This window comes from Aspergillus aculeatus (assembly GCF_001890905.1).
Source record: "Aspergillus aculeatus ATCC 16872 unplaced genomic scaffold ASPACscaffold_6, whole genome shotgun sequence".
NCBI lineage: Eukaryota > Fungi > Ascomycota > Eurotiomycetes > Eurotiales > Aspergillaceae > Aspergillus > Aspergillus aculeatus.
In genome coordinates this window covers 776,208-788,211 of record NW_017962981.1, presented here as the reverse complement: position 1 = coordinate 788,211, position 12,004 = coordinate 776,208, and the positions used below count along the sequence as shown (strand labels likewise).

The 12,004-nt window shown below is 52.3% G+C and overlaps 3 protein-coding genes across 3 annotated transcripts; 2 read left to right on the top strand and 1 right to left on the bottom strand.

The window, feature by feature from the left end:
* Positions 1 to 1,128: 1,128 nt before the first annotated feature.
* Positions 1,129 to 3,464, top strand: cpdS (putative serine carboxypeptidase (CpdS)). The gene is made up of 5 exons (XM_020198751.1): positions 1,129 to 1,662; positions 1,722 to 1,867; positions 1,919 to 2,339; positions 2,407 to 3,132; positions 3,220 to 3,464. The coding sequence occupies exons 1-5, from the start codon at positions 1,488 to 1,490 to the stop codon at positions 3,315 to 3,317; spliced, it is 1,566 nt and encodes a 521-aa protein (XP_020057182.1). The 5' UTR covers positions 1,129 to 1,487; the 3' UTR covers positions 3,318 to 3,464.
* Positions 3,465 to 4,407: 943 nt separating this feature from the next.
* ASPACDRAFT_117348 (uncharacterized protein) lies at positions 4,408 to 6,311 on the bottom strand. Its single transcript, XM_020196050.1, has 3 exons — positions 5,585 to 6,311; positions 5,117 to 5,519; positions 4,408 to 5,012 (listed from the first exon to the last, which is right to left on the bottom strand). Exons 1-3 carry the CDS (start codon positions 5,969 to 5,971, stop codon positions 4,873 to 4,875), a joined length of 930 nt encoding a protein of 309 aa, XP_020057181.1. The 5' UTR covers positions 5,972 to 6,311; the 3' UTR covers positions 4,408 to 4,872.
* Positions 6,312 to 9,481: 3,170 nt separating this feature from the next.
* ASPACDRAFT_27740 (putative MFS multidrug transporter) lies at positions 9,482 to 11,352 on the top strand (the record flags this gene model as incomplete). The annotated part of the gene is made up of 2 exons (XM_020199514.1): positions 9,482 to 10,952; positions 11,009 to 11,352. The coding sequence occupies 2 exons, from the start codon at positions 9,482 to 9,484 to the stop codon at positions 11,350 to 11,352; spliced, it is 1,815 nt and encodes a 604-aa protein (XP_020057180.1).
* Between the last annotated feature and the right edge of the window lie 652 nt (positions 11,353 to 12,004).

Below are 12,004 nucleotides of genomic sequence, written 5' to 3'. Positions count from 1 at the left end.
TGACCTGTCACCGCGTCCCCGCTTGACACGAAGCTTTAAGCATCGTACAAAAGCATCGAGACAGCAATAGATAGTGACTTGGCACTGCCTATGATCGTGCACGTTTACGCCACGCCTCGTGAGTTCCGCCTGGCTACTCGCCGACCGCCATTTGTCTCGAAAGTCCCTTTACGATAGCCCCAGAAACGGATCAATTAGGACTCAGAAAGTGCATGGGCTGCAACAGCATACTGGCTCTTGTGTTGTCCTACTAAGCATACTCCCCGCTGATCTGGTCCGACGGAACTCATTTTGCGGTTCGTGCCTCGACTATGGCTGGTGGAAACATGGTCCAGAGGATAAAAGCCAGCGGAAATCCAATCCAATGGATTTTCCGCCCGGCCCAGTCAGAGAACACCCCTGTGTTCAGTGTGAACTCTCTGATCTGCTTTCACCGGGAGTTGTGCTTGATTCATTTACGGCCCGGTTGTCAGTTTTCGAAGGGCATCAAAAGCTGCGCCCAAGTTACCTCCGGTTAAAACAACCCGGTTTTGATGAATAGTGCTGATAACTGCAACCACTATAATGTTCTTGTTGATCATTAGTGACATGCCAACCTTGATGAACCGTCTCGTGCTGCTTCCGATCGGTGGCTGTCGTCAGTAGTTTCTGGCCGATGGTTGAGATATTATCTATTTCGCACATGGAGTTGGGGGGCACGACCGTTAAGTGTCTGACCTAGCTGACAGGCAATATATTACAGGAAGATGAAAGAAGAAGACGCAAGTCATGGTACACCCGATCACTCCACTGTGAAACGGCCATAAATCGCCGCGTCGAGATTATAACCGGACTGCATCGGAGATGGTCCAGGACCTTGTCTGCATTGAGACTAGTGCTAGGGGGTGTCATTCAGCAGTAATAACGATAAGGATTCCATTGCTAGTACATTGGCGCTGTAAGCCTTGCAGCCAATTTCCCGAAGTACATCCTCTGCATGCATATGAGAAGACATAGTTGAGATGAAATGAGATGGGATAAAATGAAAACAGCACCTCATCAATTGCTGGATGGCAGAATCCTTCATCCGCCCGCCGATCTCTTCCCCTCATCGAATCGCTACAGCCATCAATCATTCCCGTTCAATTCGAAGAATGCTAGATATTGTCTTGCGCTTACACGTGGGTCCAACGGCTCTTAGACTGTGATTTGCCGGTGCCTTTGCAAACGGCACACTAAATCACTCCGTGCATATCGGTTGCGATCCACAATCTTGACACCTCAGTCGGGGCTCCGACGGCCCCCTCATTGTGTATATGAGCTTGTCTCGGACGCCAAAACCAGCTTTCATCTCAGCAAGCGATGAATGTCCAGACCATGACGCAGGGCCAACGGCTACGATATTGCTCAGAGCGTGTCCCCCTCACAGTCTCCACGCAGACCTATAAGTAGGCCGATGATCGAGGGTCTGGTCTGAAGTCAATCATCACTCCATAGCCGATCTCAAGATGCGTTGCACCACGGCCATTGCAACACTGCTGCTGCTGGGCTCTGTCGCCAGCCTGCAGAATCCGCACCGTCGCGCTGCAACTGTTTCTCAGCGCAAAGCATTGGCTCCCCGGTCAGCGTCGACCCCCGCCAGCAGTATCAGGGATTACTCGTACCTGACTAACAAGACCGGACGTGAGTGTAACCTCCTGTTCGAAGTAGCTATCTTGGTATGTCTTGCTCACGAAAGCTAGGGTTCCTCGTCAACGGCACCGGCATCCCTGAGGTCGACTTCGACGTGGGCGAATCTTACGCTGGACTGCTACCGAACACTCCTACCGGCAATAGCAGTCTCTTCTTCTGGTTTTTCCCTTCGCAGAATGCCTACGCCAGCGACGAGGTTTGCAGTTCATTATGTTGCCTGAACGGTGTTTGTGGACTAACAAGCTAGATTCTCATCTGGTTGAACGGTGGCCCAGGCTGCAGTTCTCTGGACGGACTCCTGCAGGAGAACGGCCCTTTCCTGTGGCAATCCGGCACCTACAAACCCGTACCCAACCCGTACTCCTGGACCAACCTCACGAACGTGGTGTACGTCGACCAGCCCGCGGGCACGGGCTTCTCGCCCGGCCCGTCGACGGTCAACAACGAAGAGGACGTGGCCGCCCAGTTCAAGAGCTGGTTCAAGCACTTCGTCGACACATTTGGTTTGCACGGCCGGAAGGTCTACCTCACCGGCGAGAGCTACGCGGGGATGTACATCCCGTACATTGCGTCCGCGATGCTCGACGAAGAGAATGGGACTTACTTCAACGTGAAGGGCGTTCAAATCAACGACCCCTCGATCAACGATGATTCCGTCATGATCTACGGTAACCCCCCTCCAGCCCCATATCTACCCCAACCCACGCATGTAAAAAGCTAACCCCCCACTCCCAGCCCCCGCCGCCCGCCACCTCAACCACTACACCAACGTCTTCGCCCTGAACACCACCTTCCTAAGCTACATCAACCGTCGCGCCGACGAATGCGGCTACAACGCCTTCCTCGACGCCGCGATCCAATACCCGCCAGTCCACCCATTCCCGCCGCTCCCCAACGTCACCGATAACTGTTTAGTCTGGGACGAGATCGTCGGCGCCGCCTACGACGTCAACCCCTGCTTCAACTTCTACCACTTGACCGACTTCTGCCCCTACCTCTGGGACGTAATGGGCTTCCCGTCCCTGGGCTACGGACCGAACAACTACTTCAACCGCACGGACGTCCAGCGCGCCCTCCACGTGCCGCCCACCGACTACTCCGTCTGCGGCAGCAACACCATCTTCGCGGAGGGCGACGGCTCGCCGCCCAGCTCGTGGACCGTGCTCCCGGGCGTCATCGAGCGCACCAACAACACCCTCATCGGCCAAGGGTGGCTCGATTACCTGTTGATCCTGAACGGGACGCTCGCCACCATCCAGAACATGACCTGGAACGGGGCGCAGGGGTTCCAGCGCGACCCGCTCACGCAGCCGCTGTTCGTGCCCTATCATTACGGGTTACAGGAGTTGTACGATGGGACCGAGCCGGACCCCTACAATCTGGACGCCGGGGCGGGGTATCTGGGGACGGCGTATACGGAGCGCGGGCTGACGTTTTCGTCGGTGTATCTGTCGGGCCATGGTATGTTCTTCCTTCGATTTGCTCTTTTGATGTTCGAAGTTCAGCAGAAGGAAGGGTTGCGCTAACACGCAAATGCTGTGTTGGTAGAAATCCCGCAGTATGTCCCTGGCGCTGCGTATCGGCAGGTGGAGTTCCTGTTGGGGAGGATTGAGAGTCTGCAGCAGCGGGGTGGGTATACCGCTTGAACTGTAGTATTGTAAGTATGATAAGAGAAGGGAGGTTGGATGAGGTTGGATGTGGGGAGTGGTGGATGTATATGCAGGACTGCAACGTTATTACAGTACATAAATATAACGACCGACGAGAAAAAATAACTTATGGTTTATGTTGTGCAACGACATCGTTCGGTACATATCACCACACCGCATCGTAGTAATACGATAGGATGTAAACTCGACAAAGTTTCTTTGAGAAGAAAAATTCCAGTTAGGTTCGAGACTGTCATTCCAGAAAACCAAGATCCTCCGCGTCCGTCTTTTCTTACGCCCTCTCCTCTACTTACAAGCACCACCACACCAACTCTAATCTGTGTCCCGTATTCCGCACCGTAAGAGGCAATTTACACCCAGATTTCGTCCCCACCCGCTCGACCTCGTCATTAGTACCTCAACCCATCCAACACAGGCAGAGCGTATACAATACCTAATCGCCCCATCCCCGTGCAAGATAAATCCAGCCGTGGGCCAACGGATCCATAAACCCCCGCATCTACCTCAAACACCACGACAATGACCACCGTAAACACAAACCACAAGCAGAAAAATAAGTATTCCCACAAACAAGAACCAAGGAAAAACGACCCAGGCCACCTACAAAACTAGAGACGGCGAGAAAGGGGATATCGTTCGAACTCGGCAGGATTGTTGGACTGAATTTCACACAAGCCTGAGACTTCCCCTTTCTGGACCGAGTTTATCAGAGGATGGGGTTGACTGGGCAGGCGACAAGGTTTGATTAGAGGGTGTTTGGTGTGATTACTTGGGGTTTTTTTTCCTTGGGGCCTTTGTTCTTGTGGTGGTTTGCTGGGTAAAGATCGGGGTCTGGGTTCTTGTGGTACACTCTACGTGTCTGCGCCCCACACTTGAGGATGTTCTGCAGGAGCCGGGTCTGGATTATTGTGAGATGGCTGTGCTGTACGGTGCTACTGCGTGGCGGAGTGGATTTGGGGGATCTGGAGGCAAGGTTGGAGTTGAGGTCTTAGAGGTTATGTTATATGTAAGGGGTGAATTAAATGGCACTGGTATCGCTGACTGCACGGCGGCAAAGCTTAATAGCCCTGGGTTTGGGCGGTGAGACGGCCTCGTATGTTCTTGACCCGGGAGGGTGTGCACTGAAGAACAAAAGCTCAGGTCTAGGTCTTTCAAACCCAATAAACAATCCACAGGCCAGTGACTGGCTTCATTATCATTCAACGCCGAGATTCGCTGTGTACATTAGGTCATTAGGTGTACTTATGTACATTACATGAAGAGAAAAAGAAGGCAAACACTTGGCGAGTTGGTATCCACCGCATAGGAAAGGGGGGTATGTGTTGAATAATCGGATCGGGTGAATAGACACTTTATACCATTTTCTGTTCCGCGGCGCTGGGCCGGCTAATCGGATAATTATTTGTTGTCAGTGCCGCCCGGTAAAGATCAGAAGAATGTGCCGATCACCGCCGATCTGGAGGGTCATCCTTAAGACTTTATGCCAGGAGGAGAAGGAGGCAGGATGTGTTCCCATGTGGCCCAAAGTCACTCATGTCTTGTCCGACAAGTCACTTGCCGATCCTCGACCCGCGGGTTCCTGGACGCCGGCATTGTCGGTGTCCTGGCTGCCAGGAAGCGCAGAACGTTGAAGTGGTTGGGCACCAACAGTGAGTTCGCTGACTTGGCGTTCTGTGCATGGTGAATTAGAATTTGGTCATTTGCAGATGAACGCACGTAGACTGGAGTGACATTTCTCCGCTCCATGGGCTGAGACTGGATGGATATACACTTACCCAACTCGCGAATGCGCTGTCGCAGCATCTGATTCTCCCGGGTCAGCATAGCCGCCTCAGCCTGGTAGAATGCACTTTCATCCCTGCTTCCCCGCCGGACAGGGCTCTCCCCGATGCCTCCAACCCACTCCAGTCCCTCCGGGACGCGTGACGAATCAGCGCGGGGACGCAGGCTGGGTGAGCCGGCTTGACTGGAGGGCCGGGAGGGGCGCCGACTCGACAGAGAGGACGCTAATTGGGTCGATGCCCGACTACCGGAGGCGGGGTGCGGAGGAACCGGGGGAAAGGGGACGGCAGCGTCGTCGACCACTGCTGTGCCGGACGACGGGTGCGACAGCTGGTGCTGTTGCTGGAGTTGGTGCAATTGAGTCTGCTGGCTGCGGATCATCTGCAGCAGGCGATTCTTGATCGAGCCATATCAGTCAGTACCTTCAGCAAAATAATGAGAAGAAAAAATCGCGATCATACCACCTGTGCTTCTTGCTCCTGTTCTAATTCCTGATGGAGTTCCCCCAACGAGGGCGCGCGCTGGTGATGCGGGTCCCCCAAGGCGATGATTGGACTACCCCCGAGACTGGAGGAACTAGAGGTACGCAGTGCATTGTGGCTCAACGAGGAGCGATGGTCGTGAGGGGCAAGCGGGGATTCGCCAGACACCGACTCACTAGCGTTGCCATTGCTGTTGCTGTTGTTGTTGTTGCTGTTCAAAATTGAGTTGGACCCAGCGGCGGACCGGCGTCGTTCCGGACCTGCGATTCCCGAACGAGTACTGGAAATCGGGGCAGGCCGATGAGGCAGGTCAGTGGCAACGGCGTGATTGGGATCGCCCAGGTGGCTGTTAGGACTGTTATTCATGGTGGCCAGGCTGAGAAAAGAGAAACCCGACGGAGAATTTGGCAGATGCAAGGGGTCGTACACAGCCCGTTGGCGATGCGGGGAAGAGGAAGTACGGGTATGGGTATGAGGCGACGGGGATGCAGGCAGAGAATTGATATCAGGACACATCACCGTCTGTCTGGGTTGTGATCATATGACGGAGCTGGATCAGAAGTGGAAAGCCTCTTTTCCGGAAATTGGAGACTCGACCCCAATAATCAAGGACCGTAAATTGATAAAAAGGATAATCAGGGATGAGACAAGCTTGGCGGATATGGAGGATTGTTTGTGTTGATTTGGTGGATTTGGTGGATTTCATGGGGAAGGGAAAATGACCGGGAAATGGCGGGAACCCAACTTATGGCGGGGATTGAGTGGAATCGGCAGGCGGTGAAAGAGAAGCCTGGATTTGACGCTCCTCTGACGCTCCCGCCCGGTTCACTGGCAACCCCCGACTTCCATCCGCAAACAGATTGCCGGTGCTGGAAACAGACATTCGGCCATCTCCCGAACTTCCCGGCACGCCCATCGTTCGGTCTCGCCTCCTTTTCACCTGTCTCTGTTCTTCTCAGGGTCTCTCACACATGCATTCAACCGAACATTCTCTCCACTCTCCTGAGGAATGTCTAGACTCGACATCCCGACTACTGAGACAATGCAAAATTCTGCGGTCGGTTGCAGTCTGCATAAAGTCGAGAGGAGGCCCGGCCGCTCCTGGACCGAAAAAAAATCACCTAAGCCAGGGGATTGTCCGCCACATCGTCTTGGCTTCGAGCCTTAGCTCAACCACCGGACAGTGGCTGTCGGCACTAACCGACTCTTGGTGGTAATTGGCGTCAGTGGTGGTTCACTCTCATCATTTTCCCTTGGTTCTCAAGGACCGTGCTACGACGTTACTACCGTAGACTGCTGATGATTCTTTGTCGGACCTCATCTGAATTAAAATCCCGTGATAGTGTTTCGTCTGCTACACGCCACCAACACCACCTTACAAGTTGAAGGCCGACAAGATTGTGCTTAGACTGGATGGCCGACTGCTGACTGCGAAGAGTTTTTGCAAGACTAGCGCAGTCGGTCAGGGAGGAAGGATGAATCAAGTGGTCCTCCCTTCATCCTAGTGTAGTATACGTGTACGTAGTATGCGCTAAGTTGATGTGCCGAACGTCAACTTTCGTCCCAGAGAACTTGGTCATCGGTGGCTGAGATTCAGTCCGGGGAAGATCGTGAGATACCCATGAGGCGTTGGCTGCCCATGCCCATGTTGTGCAGCAAGGATGCCCCTGAAGCACTGACAGGATTCGACGCGATTTTCTGGAATTAAAATCAGGCCGAATGACAATCATGACAGACAAATGTCATGGAGGGGAGGGTCGATCCTCGAGGAAAATACTCGATGTAATCTGAGCGTTGAAAAGTCGGGGAAACGATCGGCATGGAACTGGCGCAGTTGACGTCACGCACGGCTACCCCGAGCCAACAACCCCGTGGGAAACCGACCGAACCCAAAGGCAAACCCACCCGCGCTAGTCAGCAGTCAAAGAAAAATCAAGAATTGGGGATAATCATCCCACCACCACTAACGTTACCACCACTTCCATCATAATCATCATCATCATAGTCTGCTTTCCATGAATCATTCATCTAGCACTTTCTACCTGTGCTTTATTGATGATTTTCTTGGCAGTATCATGGCCGTAATGTTGACCAAGCGTTGGGCCTCTCATACAATCCATCGCCCGGGAAAGCGCATACCGTACTACTGCTCCTGGCCACTTGGTATCCCCTAACCCTTGCGTCGAACACGCTTCTGCGTGAGTATTGTTGAAAGTCTCGACTGTGGCCATTTGTACAGTCCCGATAAGAAGAGACCGCACTCATTATTGGCTTCGGCCTCACGCGACTCTCGTGCCGTGGTAGGCTTTCCCGAAGCGGGCATTCCTGAAGTCGAGATTTCTTTCGGGCCAGAACGACTCCGGCGGCGGTCATGGTGTGTGTTAGTGCTTTAGTGGTATCCAAGCGTAGTAACGCCGACCCCGGAGTGGGGGTTCAATGTATTCTTTCTTCTCCCCGGCCACTCTTCTTGCAGGTTCCTTTTCTTCCGGGGCTTTTGCCCGTTTGCCTCCCAGGTCAGACAACGGTTTTGGGTAATGATGTGAGCGACGGATCCATCCGGCCCAGAGATCGAGTAGAATGACTGGCTGCTTGGCTCGATTCAGGTAGCGTGGCAAGTGGGACTCTCTGCGTGTGGTCTGGATGAGGTAGTACTCGATTATAGCCTGCATCCTGATCTGGCAACCCGCTGCTGCATCAACGTGCCCCGTCCGCTGGCCGCCCACGAGGGGGATACTGCATTTCTGGTACAACGATGGGAGGCAATTAGTGAATGGCATGAAGAAGAATGAAAAAAATAAGATCTGGGTGGCATCTCAACAAAGAAAGGAGTGTGACTGAAGTCCAAGCCACAATAGGGTACGGTAGTGTCGAAGGGGGCGGAAGACATGGTGGTGAAGTTCAACTTGCATGGATCCATTTTCCACTTTCTGCTCGTGGCCCTCGTCGGAGATACCTGGACAGCCTGAACTTTAACCACTGGCATTATTCTTTAGCTCCACTGGCACTGGAGGGGAGGCTCGGTGCATTATTATTAAAGCAAGAGGTTTCCCTCCTAATTTTGCATGGATGAAATCGATGCTTGTGTGACCCACCGGATCTGTTGTTGCAATCATACTTCTACTTGCCTGTTTGGGATTGTTTGCCGGAAGAAGCACGTCTACACTATTGCAGCACTATTCCATTGTGGTGCTCACTGCAATTAGTACAACTGCACTCCTTCTCTATTGGGGTTACTGTCCTCAAATCCTTCTTCTTCATCTCCTTCTCTTCCTCCTTCCCGAATTTTTTTCCTTCTCTTGTCTCTCATCCTCTGCCTCTCACCCGCCTTCTAATCAATACGATTACTGAGGCTCAGCTCGTACTTCCTCATTACAGCTGCAATTTGCACGCCCCCCCCCCATCCATTCTTCCTTCCTGAAGTGATTGCTAAGTCGTTTGTGCATCTACTATTCAATCCCCCAGGTGGATTGACTCACCTTGTAAGTTTCACCATCCACTTAACCCATATCTTTCACCACAATACCATTAGTTCTTGCTTGTCTGCTTGTTACGTTCAATGCTAGAAAAAGCTATAGCCTTCCCTCTTCGCGTTTTCATTTGCTTCCTGCTTCTTCCTATTCTCGTTGTCATTGCATTCGCCGAGTTTTTCCCTGAAATCTACCACCGTCTGGTACACCACTTTTTGCGTGCCTGGGACTGCGCTACGTGGATTGTATACTACCTTTTGTGTCCCTACCGCTTGTTTCGGTTCTGTCTTTCACGCTTTTGCCGCTTGGTTCGGGCTGTGATTCATCAACTTTGGCTTGCAACTTGTTTCGCATTCTTCATTCTTAAAATCGGGTTCTATATACTAAAAGACACTTTTTACAGGCCGCCATGGGAGGAGAATCTGACCGACGCAATCTAAGCGATAACGAAAAATATCATAGCTCGGAGGCTTCCTCTTCGACCCACAACGATGTTGTCCTGGATCCAGCGACCGAAAAAGCCTTGACAGAGCAAAAGCCCGAGTTGGCGGCCAACCGTGACTCGGGGACTACTCTACAACATCACGAGGAAGGACCTTACGATAAGATTGAACTTACCGAAGACGACTGTTACGATGAGCTGGGCTACTCATTCCCGGCATGGCGGAAGTGGATGATTATCACCGTCATCTTCCTTGTCCAGACATCCATGAACTTCAATACCAGTCTCTACTCGAACGCTTTGGGCGGCATCTCAGAAGAGTTTGGTGTCAGCATGCAGGCGGCCCGCTGTGGTGCAATGATTTTCCTGGTTTTATATGCTTTCGGCTGTGAACTGTGGGCTCCTTGGAGTGAGGAGCTTGGCCGCAAACCGATTCTACAACTGAGTTTGTTCTTGGTTAATATTTGGCAACTGCCCGTGGCCCTCGCACCCAACTTCGCGTCGATTATGGTCGGACGTGCCCTGGGAGGCCTCAGTTCAGCCGGTGGTTCGGTCACATTGGGTATGATCGCTGACCTCTGGGAGGCTGATGACCAGCAATATGCCGTCGCCTGTGTTGTGTTTTCATCCGTCGGCGGCTCTGTGATTGGGCCCGTTGTAGGTGGATTCGTCGAAGCGTACTTGCCCTGGCGCTGGAACATTTGGATCCAGCTTATCTTCGGCGGATTTGTCCAGGTGGCGCATTTCCTTCTCGTGCCTGAGACTCGAACCACAATCATGATGGATCGAATTGCCAAGAAGAGAAGAGAGAGCGGCGAAGATCCCAACATCTATGGTCCCAACGAACTTGTTCCTTTCAAGGAACGTTTCTCGATGAGCGAGGTTCTACATACCTGGGTCCGACCTTTCAAGATGTTCTTGACTGAGCCAATTGTCCTCACCCTCTCTCTTCTGAGTGGATTCAGTGATGCACTGATCTTCATGTTCATTCAGTCATTCAGCCTCGTCTACGATCAGTGGAACTTTAGCACTGTGGCCCTCGGTCTGTCCTTCCTTCCAATTCTGGTTGGATATTTCATCGCGTGGTTCTCATTCATCCCTGTCATCAAACGGAACATCAAAGAGCGCCGGAACAAGCCCGACGATGAACGCGCTCAGTACGAATCTCGACTTTGGTGGCTGCTCTATACCGCACCCTGCTTGCCGATTGGACTGATTGGCTTTGCTTGGACCAGTCTCGGCCCCCCTGTTCACTGGATCGGGACCATGGTCTTCTCCGCTATCGTTGGTATCGCCAACTACAGTATCTATATGGCTACCATCGACTACATGATCTGTGCCTACGGACCTTACTCGGCTTCTGCGACCGGAGGTAATGGATGGGCGCGTGACTTCCTGGCCGGTGTTCTTACTATCCCTGCTACACCCTTCTTCCAGAGTGAGTTTCTCCATCTGATGATCTGTGATACGTCGTTCTAATCAATTACTGTATAGATATTGGTGGAAAGTACCATCTCGAATATGCTTCCACGATTTTGTTCTGCATTTCGTTTCTGCTTGTCATTGCGGTCTATGCCATTTACTGGTATGGGCCTGTCCTTCGCAAGCGGTCGCCTTTCGCCCAGCAACTGTCCGATGCACGAGTTGAACTCCAAACCCATGGTCGAAGACTTTCTCGGATACCCTCTGGGTCGCGTGCGAACTCCTTTGCTCGGTCTCAGCAGAATCTGCGCATCCGTCAGACTTTTGGTAGCCGGGCCAATAGCTATGTGGCTTCTCGTCCAGCCTCTGGGGTCAACTCTCGAGTGCAGTCACGCAAGAACAGTTTCTCGCGATAGGCTTGGGCGTGCGACGAGAAACCATCTTTTCCTATAATATTAGTGAAGTGATTAACGAGCGTTGATACCCCCTTTCTGTGGCGAAGGGCTTCAGCCATCTTGTTTTGTGTGTCTTGACTCGATTTAGCCTTGTACCGTTCGATCTGTTTATCCTTCCAGGATCCTGTTCCACTGAGTTGGACTTTGTTATCCTAGATAGTCTAGATAGCATCCAATTCTTCTATCTTCATTCTTCCGTCTCCTACTGTATGGAGCTGATATGGGCAGGCTGGTAGCTTCCGCCCAGCTTGACAGTTCTTCACTGTTTGGTTTCTGTTTCCGGGCCTAGGCTGAGTACCTGTCCTATCGCTCTTTAACCTACAGTCCCACGAGCTAGTCTCCAGTTGTCAACAGCTGTCATCATGATCGCAATGAGATTTCCTCCATAGAGGGTTGGATAATTTCTTGAATTCACAAGTTTGGTGTCATCCGACTATTCGTATCAGCCTCTGTCTAAATTATCGTACGCTTGTCTTGTAGTCAAGTAAGTAAGATTAAGCCATGGACCTTTTCATCTCGAGAGGGCTGGTGATTACGGTTGGCTGGTCGGCTAACTGACTGGCTGGCTGGCTGGCTGGCTGGCTGGCCCCGTCATTCCTCTTCAGCGCGGCGG

Bases quoted from the DNA above. Each gene is read 5' to 3' on its own strand.
- cpdS (XM_020198751.1), top strand. From the start codon at position 1,488: ATGCGTTGCACCACGGCCATTGCAACACTGCTGCTGCTGGGCTCTGTC. The intron at 2,340-2,406 runs GTAACCCCCCTC...CCCCACTCCCAG, and splicing joins TGATTCCGTCATGATCTACG to CCCCCGCCGCCCGCCACCTC. The intron at 3,133-3,219 runs GTATGTTCTTCC...CTGTGTTGGTAG, and splicing joins GGTGTATCTGTCGGGCCATG to AAATCCCGCAGTATGTCCCT.
- ASPACDRAFT_117348 (XM_020196050.1), bottom strand. From the start codon at position 5,971: ATGAATAACAGTCCTAACAGCCACCTGGGCGATCCCAATCACGCCGTT. The intron at 5,520-5,584 runs GTATGATCGCGA...GGCTCGATCAAG, and splicing joins AGGAGCAAGAAGCACAGGTG to AATCGCCTGCTGCAGATGAT. The intron at 5,013-5,116 runs GTAAGTGTATAT...CACCATGCACAG, and splicing joins ACAGCGCATTCGCGAGTTGG to AACGCCAAGTCAGCGAACTC.